The sequence below is a fragment of the Oncorhynchus nerka genome, linkage group LG2 (genome assembly GCF_034236695.1).
Source record: "Oncorhynchus nerka isolate Pitt River linkage group LG2, Oner_Uvic_2.0, whole genome shotgun sequence".
NCBI lineage: Eukaryota > Metazoa > Chordata > Actinopteri > Salmoniformes > Salmonidae > Oncorhynchus > Oncorhynchus nerka.
Window position 1 is genome coordinate 12,668,453 of NC_088397.1, and position 15,950 is coordinate 12,684,402.

General features: G+C 46.9%; 1 protein-coding gene across 9 annotated transcripts in view; it reads right to left on the reverse strand.

Moving 5' to 3' along the window:
- lrrfip1b (leucine rich repeat (in FLII) interacting protein 1b) overlaps positions 1-13,450 on the reverse strand; it is a 53,148-nt gene extending 39,698 nt beyond the window's left edge. For 3 of the 9 annotated variants that reach the window (XM_065023271.1, XM_065023255.1, XM_065023257.1), the window contains exon 1: positions 12,435-13,449. In XM_065023271.1, the coding sequence (XP_064879343.1) occupies positions 12,435-12,530 (96 nt within the window). In that variant the 5' untranslated portion in view covers positions 12,531-13,449. Of the gene's footprint in view, positions 1-12,434 lie in introns of all 9 variants that reach the window. The other 6 variants (XM_065023258.1, XM_065023261.1, XM_065023267.1 and 3 more) reach the window with 4 other exon arrangements.
- Between the last annotated feature and the right edge of the window lie 2,500 nt (positions 13,451-15,950).

Below are 15,950 nucleotides of genomic sequence, written 5' to 3' on the forward strand. Positions count from 1 at the left end.
TAGATAGAACCTGGATGAGAATGCCAAGCCAGTAAACAAACCAAACAGTAGATAGAACCTGGATGAGAATGCCAGCCGAGCCAGTAAACAAACCAAACAGAAGATAGAACCTGGATGAGAATGCCAGCCGAGCCAGTAAACAAACCAAACAGAAGATAGAACCTGGATGAGAATGCCAGCCAAGTAAACAAACCAAAACAAACAAACAAACAGTAGATAGAACCTGGATGAGAATGCCAGCCGAGCCAGTAAACAAACCAAACAGTAGATAGAACCTGGATGAGAATGCCAGCCGAGCCAGTAAACAAACCAAACAGAAGATAGAACCTGGATGAGAATGCCAGCCGAGCCAGTAAACAAACCAAACAGAAGATAGAACCTGGATGAGAATGCCAGCCGAGCCAGTAAACAAACCAAACAGAAGATAGAACCTGGATGAGAATGCCAGCCGAGCCAGTAAACAAACCAAACAGTAGATAGAACCTGGATGAGAATGCCAGCCGAGCCAGTAAACAAACCAAACAGTAGATAGAACCTGGATGAGAATGCCAGCCGAGCCAGTAAACAAACCAAACAGAAGATAGAACCTGGATGAGAATGCCAGCCGAGCCAGTAAACAAACCAAACAGTAGATAGAACCTGGATGAGAATGCCAGCCGAGCCAGTAAACAAACCAAACAGAAGATAGAACCTGGATGAGAATGCCAGCCGAGCCAGTAAACAAACCAAACAGAAGATAGAACCTGGATGAGAATGCCAGCCGAGCCAGTAAACAAACCAAACAGTAGATAGAACCTGGATGAGAATGCCAGCCGAGCCAGTAAACAAACCAAACAGAAGATAGAACCTGGATGAGAATGCCAGCCGAGCCAGTAAACAAACCAAACAGTAGATAGAACCTGGATGAGAATGCCAGCCGAGCCAGTAAACAAACCAAACAGAAGATAGAACCTGGATGAGAATGCCAGCCGAGCCAGTAAACAAACCAAACAGAAGATAGAACCTGGATGAGAATGCCAGCCGAGCCAGTAAACAAACCAAACAGTAGATAGAACCTGGATGAGAATGCCAGCCGAGCCAGTAAACAAACCAAACAGAAGATAGAACCTGGATGAGAATGCCAGCCGAGCCAGTAAACAAACCAAACAGAAGATAGAACCTGGATGAGAATGCCAGCCGAGCCAGTAAACAAACCAAACAGTAGATAGAACCTGGATGAGAATGCCAGCCGAGCCAGTAAACAAACCAAACAGTAGATAGAACCTGGATGAGAATGCCAGCCGAGCCAGTAAACAAACCAAACAGAAGATAGAACCTGGATGAGAATGCCAGCCGAGCCAGTAAACAAACCAAACAGTAGATAGAACCTGGATGAGAATGCCAGCCGAGCCAGTAAACAAACCAAACAGAAGATAGAACCTGGATGAGAATGCCAGCCGAGCCAGTAAACAAACCAAACAGTAGATAGAACCTGGATGAGAATGCCAGCCGAGCCAGTAAACAAACAAAACTCAAGAAACGGAGGGAAATGCAATATCCACTAAAGGTATTTATCTTCACTAAAATGTGAAGCAAAGAGCTATTACTAACTAATTACAACCACATGTGACTGCACTGCTGTGTGCCTATTGCCTCAAGCAGTCAAGGACCCTGCAGAGAGAGAACTGAGAGACTGAGGCAAGGATTCAATCTGGCTTGGCTGTTGGAGAGAAGTGAAATAGCTTGGATGCTGCCTTAAAACTGAGACACATGGGTTATTCATTAGTAACAAGCAGCATTCCACGCTGTGAGTCTCCGGCTCATAGTCTCACATTGAGCGTCATTGGTACAGTACGGTGGCCTCATTGGGTCAAAAGACTGCAGCACCAATAAAGAGATTAGGATACAGGATTATGTCAGGATAGATTAGGCAGGTAAGCCTGGTGAGACTCAGTCCGGTTCATGGGCCTCTTCACTGTGAAGAAATCATATGGCAGCCTGCCTTACAGCTTGTCTGGTCTGCCTGTCAACAGAGACCAATGAGGAGGGTGGAGGTCTGGGGCTGCCTGTTAACAGAGACCGATGAGGAGGGTGGAGGTCTGGGGCTGCCTGTTAACAGAGACCGATGTGGAGGGTGGAGGTCTGGGGCTGCCTGTTAACAGAGACCGATGAGGAGGGTGGAGGTCTGGGGCTGCCTGTTAACAGAGACCGATGAGGAGGGTGGAGGTCTGGGGCTGCCTGTTAACAGAGACCGATGTGGAGGGTGGAGGTCTGGGGCTGCTTGTCTACAGAGACCGATGAGGAGGGTGGAGGTCTGGGGCTGCCTGTCAACAGAGACCGATGAGGAGGGTGGAGGTCTGGGGCTGTCTGTCAACAGGGACTGATGAGGAGGGTGGAGGTCTGGGGCTGCCTGTTAACAGAGACCGATGAGGAGGGTGGAGGTCTGGGGCTGCCTGTCAACAGAGACCGATGAGGAGGGTGGAGGTCTGGGGCTGTCTGTCAACAGGGACTGATGAGGAGGGTGGAGGTCTGGGGCTGCCTGTTAACAGAGACCGATGAGGAGGGTGGAGGTCTGGGGCTGTCTGTCAACAGGGACTGATGAGGAGGGTGGAGGTCTGGGGCTGCCTGTTAACAGAGACCGATGAGGAGGGTGGAGGTCTGGGGCTGCCTGTCAACAGAGGCCGATGAGGAGGGTGGAGGTCTGGGGCTGCTTGTCTACAGAGACCGATGAGGAGGGTGGAGGTCTGGGGCTGCCTGTCAACAGAGACCGATGAGGAGGGTGGAGGTCTGGGGCTGCCTGTCAACAGAAACCAATGAGGAGGGTGGAGGTCTGGGGCTGTCTGTCAACAGAGACCGATGAGGAGGGTGGAGGTCTGGGGCTGCTGTCAACAGAGACTGATGTGGAGGGTGGAGGTCTGGGGCTGCCTGTCAACAGAGACCAATGAGGAGGGTGGAGATCTGGGGCTGCCTGTCAACAGAGACCAATGAGGAGGGTGGAGATCTGGGGCTGTCTGTCAACAGAGACCGATGAGGAGGGTGGAGGTCTGGGGCTGTCTGTCAACAGGGACTGATGAGGAGGGTGGAGGTCTGGGGCTGCCTGTCAACAGAAACCAATGAGGAGGGTGGTCTGGGGCTGCCTGTCAACAGAGACCGATGAGGAGGGTGGAGGTCTGGGGCTGCCTGTCAACAGAGACCAATGAGGAGGGTGGTCTGGGGCTGCCTGTCAACAGAGACCAATGAGGAGGGTGGTCTGGGGCTGTCTGTCAACAGAGACCAATGAGGAGGGTGGTCTGGGGCTGTCTGTCAACAGAGACCAATGAGGAGGGTGGTCTGGGGCTGTCTGTCAACAGAGACCAATGAGGAGGGTGGTCTGGGGCTGCCTGTCAACAGAGACCAATGAGGAGGGTGGTCTGGGGCTGTCTGTCAACAGAGACCAATGAGGAGGGTGGTCTGGGGCTGCCTGTCAACAGAGACCAAGGGAGGGTGGAGGTCTGGGGCTGCCTGTCAACAGGGACTGAGGAGGGTGGTCTGGGGCTGCCTGTCAGGGTGGAGGTCTGGGGCTGCCTGTCAACAGAGACCAATGAGGAGGGTGGAGGTCTGGGGCTGAGACCAATGAGGAGGGTGGTCTGGGGCTGTCAACAGGGACTGATGAGGAGGGTGGTCTGGGGCTGCCTGTCAGAGACCAATCTGGGGCTGCCTGTCAACAGAAACCAATGAGGAGGGTGGTCTGGGGCTGCCTGTCAACAGAGACCAATGAGGAGGGTGGAGGTCTGGGGCTGCCTGTCAACAGAGACCAATGAGGAGGGTGGTCTGGGGCTGCCTGTCAACAGAGACCAATGAGGAGGGTGGTCTGGGGCTGCCTGTCAACAGAGACCAATGAGGAGGGTGGAGGTCTGGGGCTGCCTGTCAACAGAGACCAATGAGGAGGGTGGTCTGGGGCTGCCTGTTAACAGAGACCAATGAGGAGGGTGGTCTGGGGCTGCCTAGACAAGTGTAGACCATATCAGATTAAGCATCGTGGATCATTGCAGACACTCATTCACATCCTGCCTTAAAGCTGTGATATGTCACTTGTTGGGTGACACAACCAAATCCACAGAGGAATGTGTTATAGATCTGTCATTTTCATTGAAAGCAATATACAGGGGGTATCGGTACTCAGTCAATGTGCGGGGGTACAAGTTAGTAGAGGTAATTGAGGTAATATGTACATGTAGGTAGGGGTAAAGTGACTGTGCATCGATAATAAACAGCGAGTAGCAGCAGCGTAAAAAAGGGGGAGGTGGGGGTCAATGTAAATAGTCGGGGTAGCCCATTTTCTTACTATTCAGCAGTCTTATGGCTTGTGGGAAGAAGCTGTTTAGAAGCCTTTTGGACCTAGACTTGGTGCTCCGGTACTGCTTGCTATGCGGTAGCAGAGAGAACAGTCTATGACTATAGGGTGGCTGGAGTCTTTGGCTATTTTTAGGGCCATCCTCTGACACCGCCTGGTATAGAGGTCCTGGATGGCAGGAAGCTTGGCCCCAGTGATGTACTGGGCTGTATACACTACCCTCCATAGTGTCATTTTAACCACTAGGGTTGTGAAACTAAGTGGATCTTTGGAAATATCGCCACTAAATCAAATTTAAGTTTAGGGACATGTGACAATAAAGTGAATGACTAAGTTAACAGAACTTATACCATTTCATTGGGGAAAAAGTAATGAAAGGTTGAACCTGTGAAAATGGTGTCTAAGCTTCAAGTCATAACTGTATATCTCTGGTCACACAAAAGAGTAACGTTGGATCGCATATTGTGGGCCTATATACAGGACAGAAATACCAGAAATATCATCCAGGATTTTTACAACTGGCTGCATTCATCCCTTTCCAGACAAAACACTCCCCTGGTTTATTTTAACCTTTATTTAACTAGGCAAGTCAGTTAAGAACAAATTCTTATGTACAATGACAACCTACCCCAGACGACACTGGGCCAATGGTGCGCCGCCCTATGGGACTCCCAATCACAGCCGGATGTGATACAGCCTGGATTCGAACCAGGGACTGTAGTGACACCCCTTGCACTGAGATGCAGTGCCTTAGACTGCTGAGTCACTCACGAGTCCAGTTCTTAAAGACTGCTCTGTTAAAACTAGCCACTGGTCAGTACTATTTAGAGGCCTGGAAGCTTTACACTAGTCGGCCTGGACAGCAGCAGCACTGGTCAGTACTATTAGAGGCCTGGAAGCTTTGCACTAGTCGGCCTGGACAGCAGCAGCACTGGTCAGTACTATTAGAGGCCTGGAAGCTTTACACTAGTCGGCCTGGACAGCAGCAGCACTGGTCAGTACTATTAGGGGCCTGGAAGCTTTGCACTAGTCGGCCTGGACAGCAGCAGCACTGGTCAGTACTATTAGAGGCCTGGAAGCTTTGCACTAGTCGGCCTGGACAGCAGCAGCACTGGTCAGTACTATTAGGGGCCTGGAAGCTTTGCACTAGTCGGCCTGGACAGCAGCAGCACTGGTCAGTACTATTAGAGGCCTGGAAGCTTTACACTAGTCGGCCTGGACAGCAGCAGCACTGGTCAGTACTATTAGAGGCCTGGAAGCTTTGCACTAGTCGGGACAGCAGCAGCACTGGTCAGTACTATTAGACAGCAGCAGCACAGCACTGGTCAGTACTATTAGAGGCCTGGAAGCTTTGCACTAGTCGGCTTGGACAGCAGCAGCACTGGTCAGTACTATTAGAGGCCTGGAAGCTTTACACTAGTCGGCCTGGACAGCAGCAGCTCCCATCCAGAACAGACCTCATCGAGGTTTAAAAGCAGAACAGCTTTGTAACTCCAGATGTTTTCCTTCACCAGTGTCAAGACCTTCACAGGCATGATGCATCCCTACGGATCTATTCATAGCCAGGCTCTCTGAGTGAGAGCAGAGGGAAGGGCCACCTCAACACTTACTGGAAAATAAAGTCTCTTGGAAGTTATTCAGTGCACTCCTCTCATAGGGGCAAATCCTAACTTCCCGTTAGGACGAAATCCTCTCTCTGTTCTGCCATTGACCTCAATGAAAGTTAGGTTTCGCCCCATCGTGAACACATAAGTGCAGGAAAATGTGATCATTATAAACAGTTGATCACTTTAACCTAAATAGTTTAGTAAAAGCGTAACGCACTGTACTTTATAGTACATTCTAGTCTCATGCTGTGCTCATGAGGCCTTGTTGGGGGGCAGAGTAGAGTTTCCCATTCAGGTGTGTTGTGACAACCCCATAATACTATAACAGTACATTCTAGTCTCATGCTGTGCTCATGAGGCCTTGTTGGGGGGCAGAGTAGAGTTTCCCATTCAGGTGTGTTGTGACAACCCCATAATACTATAACAGTACATTCTAGTCTCCTGATGTGTTGAAGCAGTAGTGGGGGTTGAGCACTTAGCTTGGAGTTTTCTGGGGTGTTTGAGACTAATGTCCATCCAGAGAACACATGGTGTCTGTCTGTCTGATACATCCCTGTACAGGCCAGCGCCCTGATATATACATAGCAGCATTTTACTGTGGGAATCTTCTTAGGAGGAGCCTCATGCAGAGATTTATGCACTTTGAAGAGCAGCAGACTTCTGCTGTGTGTGTGTGTGTGTGTGTGTGTGTGTGTGTGTGTGTGTGTGTGTGTGTGTGTGTGTGTGTGTGTGTGTGTGTGTGTTAGGCTCTTTAGACCATATTATAAAGACACTTAATGGACAAAATTGCTCTGCCGTGATGCCCAACATGCTGATGGAAGTGAGGGGAGGGAGAAGGGTGGCAGTACAGTCACATCCCCTAATGTCAACACAGTCAGGGAGGACAAGTTAAGAGAGCCGGTACATGTAGCAATGAGTCCATGTTTCAGATATCTGGCATACCTGTGTCGCTGTAAGCTAAGCAGTCAAACCTTCACGTTCACCTGATCATTTCAGACAACAGTGACTACAGCACTTCAAGGAAGGAAGGTTAGGCCTCTGGCTCAGTAGATGTATTGAATCATGATCGCTGATGGGAGGTCAAAGGTAGCTGGAAGTCTAGACCAATTGCCTGTTCATCACACTTCACTAATCGCCTGCCACCTCACCCAACCTCACTCGTTGGGAATCCCTTTTAGATTAAATGGGTCAAATAATGTTTTGAGATGATTAATGATTTAGCCAGAATACAGTAAAAGCTGGTTACTGTTGCCATGCCACTACTCCAGCAATGATTAAAGTGTAGGTTCACGTTTTTCTTCATAAATCTTGTTCTGGAGGCAAGTCTGCAGAGTACTAGCTGGCACAGCCACAAAGTCATAGGAGGAGGATTTTAAACCTAACCCTAACCTTATCCCTAACCTTAACCAGACTGCTAACCCTAATGCCTAACCCTAACCTTATCCCTAACCTTAACCAGACTGCTAACCCTAATGCCTAACCCTAACCTTATCCCTAACCTTAACCAGACTGCTAACCCTAATGCCTAACCCTAACCTTATCCCTAACCTTAACCAGACTGCTAACCCTAATGCCTAACCTAACCTTATCCCTAACCTTAACCAGACTGCTAACCCTAATGCCTAACCCTAACCTTATCCCTAACCTTAACCAGACTGCTAACCCTAATGCCTAACCCTAACCTTATTCCTAACCTTAACCAGACTGCTAACCCTAATGCCTAACCCTAACCTTATCCCTAACCTTAACCAGACTGCTAACCCTAATGCCTAACCTAACCTTATCCCTAACCTTAACCAGACTGCTAACCCTAATGCCTAACCCTAACCTTAACCAGACTGCTAACCCTAATGCCTAACCCTAACCTTATCCCTAACCTTAACCAGACTGCTAACCCTAATGCCTAACCTAACCTTATCCCTAACCTTAACCAGACTGCTAACCCTAATGCCTAACCTAACCTTATCCCTAACCTTAACCAGACTGCTAACCCTAATGCCTAACCCTAACCTTAAATTAAGATCAAAAAGCACATTTTTGTTTTCAGTCATTTTTACAATATAGCCAATTTTGACTTTCCAGCTGGTCTATCTAAGGGGAAATTGTTCAGTTCTGCCTTCAGGACAAGACTTGTGACAATTAATGTCAACCTGCGATTAAAGCAGGATGTGGATGATGCTGAGAGGCTTAAGAGATGCAGGTCACTGGCATAGACACAGTCCAATCCCCTGGTGCAGAGGGGCTGCTGAGTGCTTTTACACACAAACACACACGTGCACAGATCGCATGCACACATATACACACACACACCCGCACACACACACACACACACACACACACACACACATATACACAAACACACCCGCACACACAGAAGTGGACACACACACATAAACATGTACACACACCAATACACACATAAATGTGCCCCCAAGGGAACAGCTGTCAACTTGCCCAGTAGGTCAGACTTCAACAGCTAGAACATGAATGTCAGCCAAAAGCCCATCGCTTCCCCCTCACATACCCCCGACCCAAGCCCACCATGGACCCCTGTACTGCCCCCCCCCCCTCCTTTTAATACTGGAGCTGTCTATCTGTTAATTCCTCCTAATTCCACAGGGACACACCCCCTAACACCATTGACTAAGGATTCTGAATCTGGCCTGTCTGTTATTTGTCAAACAACACCCTGGCACTAATGATATGACTAGCAGGTACCTGCTGAATATCACTGTCAAACAACACCCTGGCACTAATGATATGACTAGCAAGGTACCTGCTGAATATCACTGTCAAACAACACTCTGGCACTAATGATATGACTAGCAGGTACCTGCTGAATATCACTGTCAAACAACACCCTGGCACTAATGATATGACTAGCAGGTACCTGCTGAATATCACTGTCAAACAACACCCTGGCACTAATGATATGACTAGCAGGTACCTGATGAATATCACTGTCAAACAACACCCTGGCACTAATGATATGACTAGCAGGTACCTGCTGAATATCACTGTCAAACAACACCCTGGTACTAATGATATGACTAGCAGGTACCTGCTGAATATCACTGTCAAACAACACCCTGGCACTAATGATATGACTAGCAGGTACCTGATGAATATCACTGTCAAACAACACCCTGGCACTAATGATATGACTAGCAGGTACCTGCTGAATATCACTGTCAAACAACACCCTGGTACTAATGATATGACTAGCAGGTACCTGCTGAATATCACTGTCAAACAACACCCTGGCACTAATGATATGACTAGCAGGTACCTGCTGAATATCACTGGCATGAATATCACTGAAACAACACCCTGGCACTAATGATATGACTAGCAGGTACCTGATGAATATCACTGTCAAACAACACCCTGGTACTAATGATATGACTAGCAGGTACCTGCACTTGAATATCACTTGGCACTGATATGACTAGCAGGTCCTGCTGAATATCATTTCCAACATGACAGGAGGGAGAATGAGTTGATGACAACATCGTGCTCTGGGCCCTGGATTAATGATGTCTGTCTGTTATCTGCAGCTCTCAACGGTTTGTTATCACATGACTGGGGGCTTCAGGTCTCACTGCACTTGGTTTGGGTTGAGAGACACTTGATGTCTCATTGAGAACCATTTCCAACAGACTGGAGGGAGTATTATGGAGTCTTATCAGTGCCATAGATTATAGTGTGTAGAGATGGGAGAGAGACAGGACTGGAGTATTATGGAGTCTTATCAGTGCCATAGATTATAGTGTGTAGAGATGGGAGAGAGACAGGACTGGAGTATTATGGAGTCTTATCAGTGCCATAGATTATAGTGTGTAGAGATGGGAGAGAGACAGGACTGGAGTATTATGGAGTCTTATCAGTGCCATAGATTATAGTGTGTAGAGATGGGAGAGAGACAGGACTGGAGTATTATGGAGTCTTATCAGTGCCATAGATTATAGTGTAGATTATAGTGTAGAGATGGGAGAGAGACAGGACTGGAGTATTATGGAGTCTTATCAGTGCCATAGATTATAGTGTGTAGAGATGGGAGAGAGACAGGACTGGAGTATTATGGAGTCTTATCAGTGTCATAGATTATAGTGTGTAGAGATGGGAGAGAGACAGAACTGGAGGAAGCATATTTTATATTGCAGTAGTTGCATTTGAAAATTCCTCGGTGTGTGTGTGTGTGCGTGCGTGCGTGCGTGTGTGTGTGTGTGTGTGTGTTCAAAACAACCCCATATTCTGCTTAAGAACAGCTGTATAGCTTTGTCAACACTGTTATGAGGCACACAGTGTGTTATTATATTCCAGGATGACAACATCCCAACATCCCATTTCAGATTGTATTCTCATTAGCATGCGGGTGGGAGTGTCTTCTGAAGGGCCTTCACATCATGTTGTCACTCATATGGTGACTAAGCCCTCTGATGTCAGCACTAAACAAAACTCTGCCTTCCTGGTTGCTTAGCTCCCACCACACCCATGACAATTAGGGATGTTTATGTGTTCAAGGATCTGACTAGTGGTTCTTTCTGTGTTTTTGTACCAACACATATGCTACTGCACTTTGACTTATTACCCTGTATACTTCTTTATTTAGAAGAATGGCAGGGGAGCAGGAGAGCATAACAAGCCCTTTGATATTTAGTGAGGACGTTTAGAACCTTTCAGGGGGAATATTATGGTCCACATAGTGAGGCTTTTCCTTCAGTTTACAGTCGTGGCTGGTCAGAAAACCTACAGCACAGCATTACACTGGTGAGTTGTTTTAACATCATCAAGGACCGGGGTTACATGTTGATCAAATCAACCAGATGAAAATGGAAGAGCTGGGCTCTGGTGACAGTTTGGAGGCCATTTGCAATGGGCACCGGGCGCGGCCAGTCAATATTTTCAAAATGTTGTGGTCACTGGTCAACAGACTTCAGTCTATAGTTGGTCAGAAGCCTGTCCTTACAAATACTAGCCTGAGTCTCACTCGAGTCCTGGACTATAGTATGATGACAGACTGTCTGTCGGTCTCCCTATGATTGTATCCCCATCAACTTCTGATTGTGTTTCCTCCACCCAAACAAACATCATCTCACATCACATGTGGTCCTCTGTGGCTCAGCAGGTAGAGCATGGCGCTTGCAATGCCAGGGTTTTGGGGGTCGATTCCTGCTGAGAATGCCACATGAAAAGTGTTTAAAAGCATCTGCTAAATTTGGATATGATGTGGTTTACTTTACCTCCTGTCTGCACTGATTTGTTTTCACCTATCGTGTGACCTCAAATTGTTGTAAAGAGAGGAGGAGACAAGGGGAGGAAGCCAGTTCAGACTCCCTCTCATATTGAGATGCACCCCTCATTGCAGTATGACCTACATCTATCTTTTTCTCTCTCACTCGCTCTTTCTCTCTCTTTCCTGCTTCTTTAATAAGCATCATGGATAGATGATAGATGAATAGGTGATAGATGATAGATGATTGATGGATAGATGATAGATTATAGATTATATATGATAGGTGATAGATGATATATGAATAGATGATAGGTGATAGATGATATATGAATAGATGATAGGTGATAGATGATATATGATAGGTGATAGATGATATATGATAGGTGATATATGATAGGTGATAGATGATATATGATAGATGAATAGATGATATATGATAGGTGATAGGTGATAAATGATAGGTGAAAAATGACAGGTGATAGGTGATAAATGACAGGTGATAGATGATAGGTGAAAGATGAATAGGACATGGATCAATAGCTAGGAAGTCTGACATTACAGTTGGTACCCATTTCAACGTGCAAACGTGTCCTTGCCACGAAGGTCATCCCCAATTGTCTTTTATCAAGAAATTTACCCCTCAACAATCCCCCATTCATTGTGTCACTTTGATCCACTGTCCAGCCACATGCCAGTTTATGTAGGCCAAGCAAACAATGTCCGTGTTTCCTTTTACAAATAATGCGTCTTTGTCTGTTAGTCCAGGGAATGCCTTGCATACAGCATCGGAGAGGCAGCACGAGACACATCCATTACCCCCAGTGAATAATAATTACCACGCTGTGTTCGTCAGTTGAGGAGGGTGTTGGGCTGCAGCAACTGATGCATGCTTTTTGAATAGTCCTAGTGTAGCCTAGGCTAGTGGTTCCCAACCTTTTTCGGTTACTATACCACCAACTAAATTTAGCTCTGTCTGGAGTACCCCTGAAGTACCCCCTCGTGTGCATTTTACCAGTAAGGTTATAGTCTCAAGGGTCTTCTTAAATACCCCCTGTGGATAGGCCAAGTACCCCCAGGGGTCCTACTACCCCAGGTCGGTAACGTCTGGTCTAGGCTATACTTTACATGTATGATAGACATGCTCGTGTCTTTATGTTGGCATGATATCTATATGTATAACATAGGCTTAAATTGAAGGCACTCCGTGGAATAGGTTTGGCGCAGTATGACGAGCATTGCCTCCCAAAATAAGAAAGAAAAAACATACCCCAAAACTTACCTCTCGAGCGATTTGATTGAGGGCATCGTCCTCTGCGGTCAGTCTCTCCCTGTTGGGGATTCTTTTTCTTCCAGTGCCAGTAATCTGAGTTCCCATGTTTGTATATTCTGTGATAAAATCCTTACTGTAGCATACGTGTCAGCCTCGAAGAAATTCAAAAATGGAACACAGGAGCCGAATGATGACGACGAAGGGCACGCTGGAAAAATATAATCACCATCTCCACGTAATGGAAAAATAGCTCACCAATAACACGCAAAAAGAAGTAAACTATTACAATCGGGTAGCTACAATGTAACAACAATCCATCATCAATTCGCTTCCCAGGCACGAGACGTGATGCCATTATGATACATTGTTTCAATGTAACCGCCTTCAAACGTAACAAACTGCATTACGAATATCCTTGATTCCTGTTGCTGATAAACAACTAACATCACACGCGTCACTTGGATGTGTCAAAACACCCTCATAGCATCAGGCTTCCCTCTTTGGGAACATTGGAAAACGAATTGTCATCTAGCTAATCCTAGGCAATTGTCATCATATCATACGTTTCGGTATGAAACACTAAAACAAACACACACGCGAGCCTGATAAATAATCGTTCTGTAGGTAGAGACCTAATAGCCATTGAATAATGTCCTCGTTCTTTGCTTTAGCAGAGAACGCGGGAGTCGCCGAGATGTCAAAGCAGATGGACGAAAGTTTTATTGCAGCGCAATCCCGGATGATGACCACAGCGGGATGAATACACGTTCCGGGGCAGAGCCTCGAGCCTGCTGGAGATAGATGGTGGCCGCAGTATGGACGGGATGGGTGTCCTCCAAACAGTCGAATTTTACTGGTCATACAATATTCAAAGCAGTTCCTTTGTGGTGTTTTCGTTCAGAATGTATCGTATAGCTTGAGAATGGTGTGATGCCTTAACAAATATTCTGTAGCCTAATGACCCGAATGGAATTACCCTGGAATGCACGAAGCAGGCGGTTCAGTTGACACGGTCTTTAGACGTCTCCAATAGTCTCGATGCGAACAGATAGGCTATTATCCTACTGCTATTTTAGAAGGAAGGTCAGCACTGAGTTCAACCAAATAAATCTCACTTGCCATGTCAAAATTGTGGCATATGACTGTATGGCAATTCTCTGAATAGCTGTGTGTTCATCTTACTCCTTTGTTTATATGCATTTCTGATTCAAACCTAAATTATAATATCAGACCATTTTAATCTGTAACGTTAACTCTGACCTCATGTCTAGTCAGTAAACTAGATGAACGCCTTCTGTTTATGCCGGAGGGCTGAGTGCCAATCCATAGGAACTGGTGGGAAATTACTCCATCTAGTGGAGAAAGATAAGGCCTGAGAGCTCAGTGCCAATCCATAGCTACTGCGGGGAAATCACTTCCTATATTTTATTTAACTACGATGACGGCCTAGGAACAGTGGAACAGCCTAGGAACAGTTCACGACAGATTTGACCTTGTCAGCTCAGGGTTTTGATCTAGCAACCTTTCAGTTACTGGCCTAATGCTCTAACCACTTTTACCTTTTCATTACCAGGTAAATTGACTGAGAACACGTTCTCATTGACAGCAACGACCTGGGGAATAGTTACAGGGGAGAGGAGGGGGATGAATGAGCCAATTGTAAGCTGGGGATGATTAAGTGACCGTGATGGTATGAGGGACAGCTTGGGAATTTAACCAGGACACCAGGGTTAACACTCCTACGATAAGTGCCATTGGATCTTCAATGACCTCAGAGAATCAGGACACCCGTTTAACGTCCCATCCAAAAGACTGCACCCTACACAGGGTAGTGTCCCCAATCAGTCTCCTGAGGGGGAATTTGGGATATTTTTTTGGACCAGAGGAAAGAATGCCTCCTACTGGCCCTCCAACACCACTTCCAGCAGCATCTGGTCTCCCATCCAGGGACTGACCAGGACCAACCCTGCTTAGCTTCAGAAGCAAGCCAGCAGTGGGATGCAGGGTGGTATGCTGCTGGCTTGCCACACCTGTAGTGAGGACAGATGAAAGATTTGTCCTGAATGATTGTTTGTTTAGTGTAATTCATATGTTATTGCAGTTGAATTTATGTTTTCTATTGTCATTCAGATCAAATTAAATGTATTTTTCACATGCACCAAATACAACAGTAGTAGACCTTACAGGGAAATGCTTACTTACAAGCCCTTAACCAACAATGCAGTTTTAAAGAAAATACCTATAAAAAAGGTAAGAGATAAGAATAACAAATTATTAATGAGCAGCAGTAAATAACAATAGTGGGGCTATATAAAGGGGGTACCGATACAGAGTCAATGAGTCAATGTGGAGGCTATATACAGGGGGAACCGGTACAGAGTCAATGAGTCAATGTGGAGGCTATATACAGGGGGTACCGATACAGAGTCAATGAGTCAATGTGGAGGCTATATACAGGGGGTACCGATACAGAGTCAATGAGTCAATGTGGAGGCTATATACAGGGGGTACCGATACAGAGTCAATGAGTCAATGTGGAGGCTATATACAGGGGGTACCGATACAGAGTCAATGAGTCAATGTGGAGGCTATATACAGGGGGTACCGATACAGAGTCAATGTGGAGGCTATATACAGGGGGTACCGGTACGCAGTCAATGTGGAGGCTATATACAGGGGGTACCGGCACAGAGTCAATGAGTCAATGTGGAGGCTATATACAGGGGGTACCGGTACGCAGTCAATGTGGAGGCTATATACAGGGGGTACCGGCACAGAGTCAATGAGTCAATGTGGAGGCTATATACAGGGGGTACCGGCACAGAGTCAATGAGTCAATGTGGAGGCTATATACAGGGGGTACCAGTACACAGTCAATGTGGAGGCTATATACAGGGGGTACCGGTACAGAGTCAATGTGCGGGGGCACCGGTGTCGAGGTAATTGAGGTAATATGTACATGTAGGTAGTGTTATTAAGGTGACTATGCATAGATAATAACAGAGAGTAGCAGCAGCGTTCCGGGGGGGGGGGGGGGGTCAATGTAAATAGTCTGGGTAGCCATTTGGTTAGCTGTTTAGGAGTCTTATGGCTTTGGGGTAGCAGTTATTTAGGAGCCTCTTGAACCTAGACTTGGCACTCCAGTACTGCTTGCCATGCGGTAGCAGAGAGAACAGTCTATGACTGGGGTGTCTGGAGTCTTTGACAATTTTTAGGGCCTTCCTCTGACATTGCCTGGTATAGAGAGGAGGTTCTGGATGGCAAGAAGCTTGGTCCCAGTGATGTACTGGGCCGTACGCACTACCCTCTGTAGTGCCTTGCGGTCGGAGGCTGAGTAGTTGCCATACCAGGCAGTGATGCAACCAGTCAGGATGCTCTCGATGGTGCAGCTGTAGGACCCATGCCAAATCTTTTCAGTCTCCTGATGGGGAATAGGTTTTGTCGTTCCCTCTTCGCGACTGTCTTGGTGTGCTTGGACCATGTTAGTTTGTTGGTGATGTGGACGCCAAGGAACTTGAAGCTCTC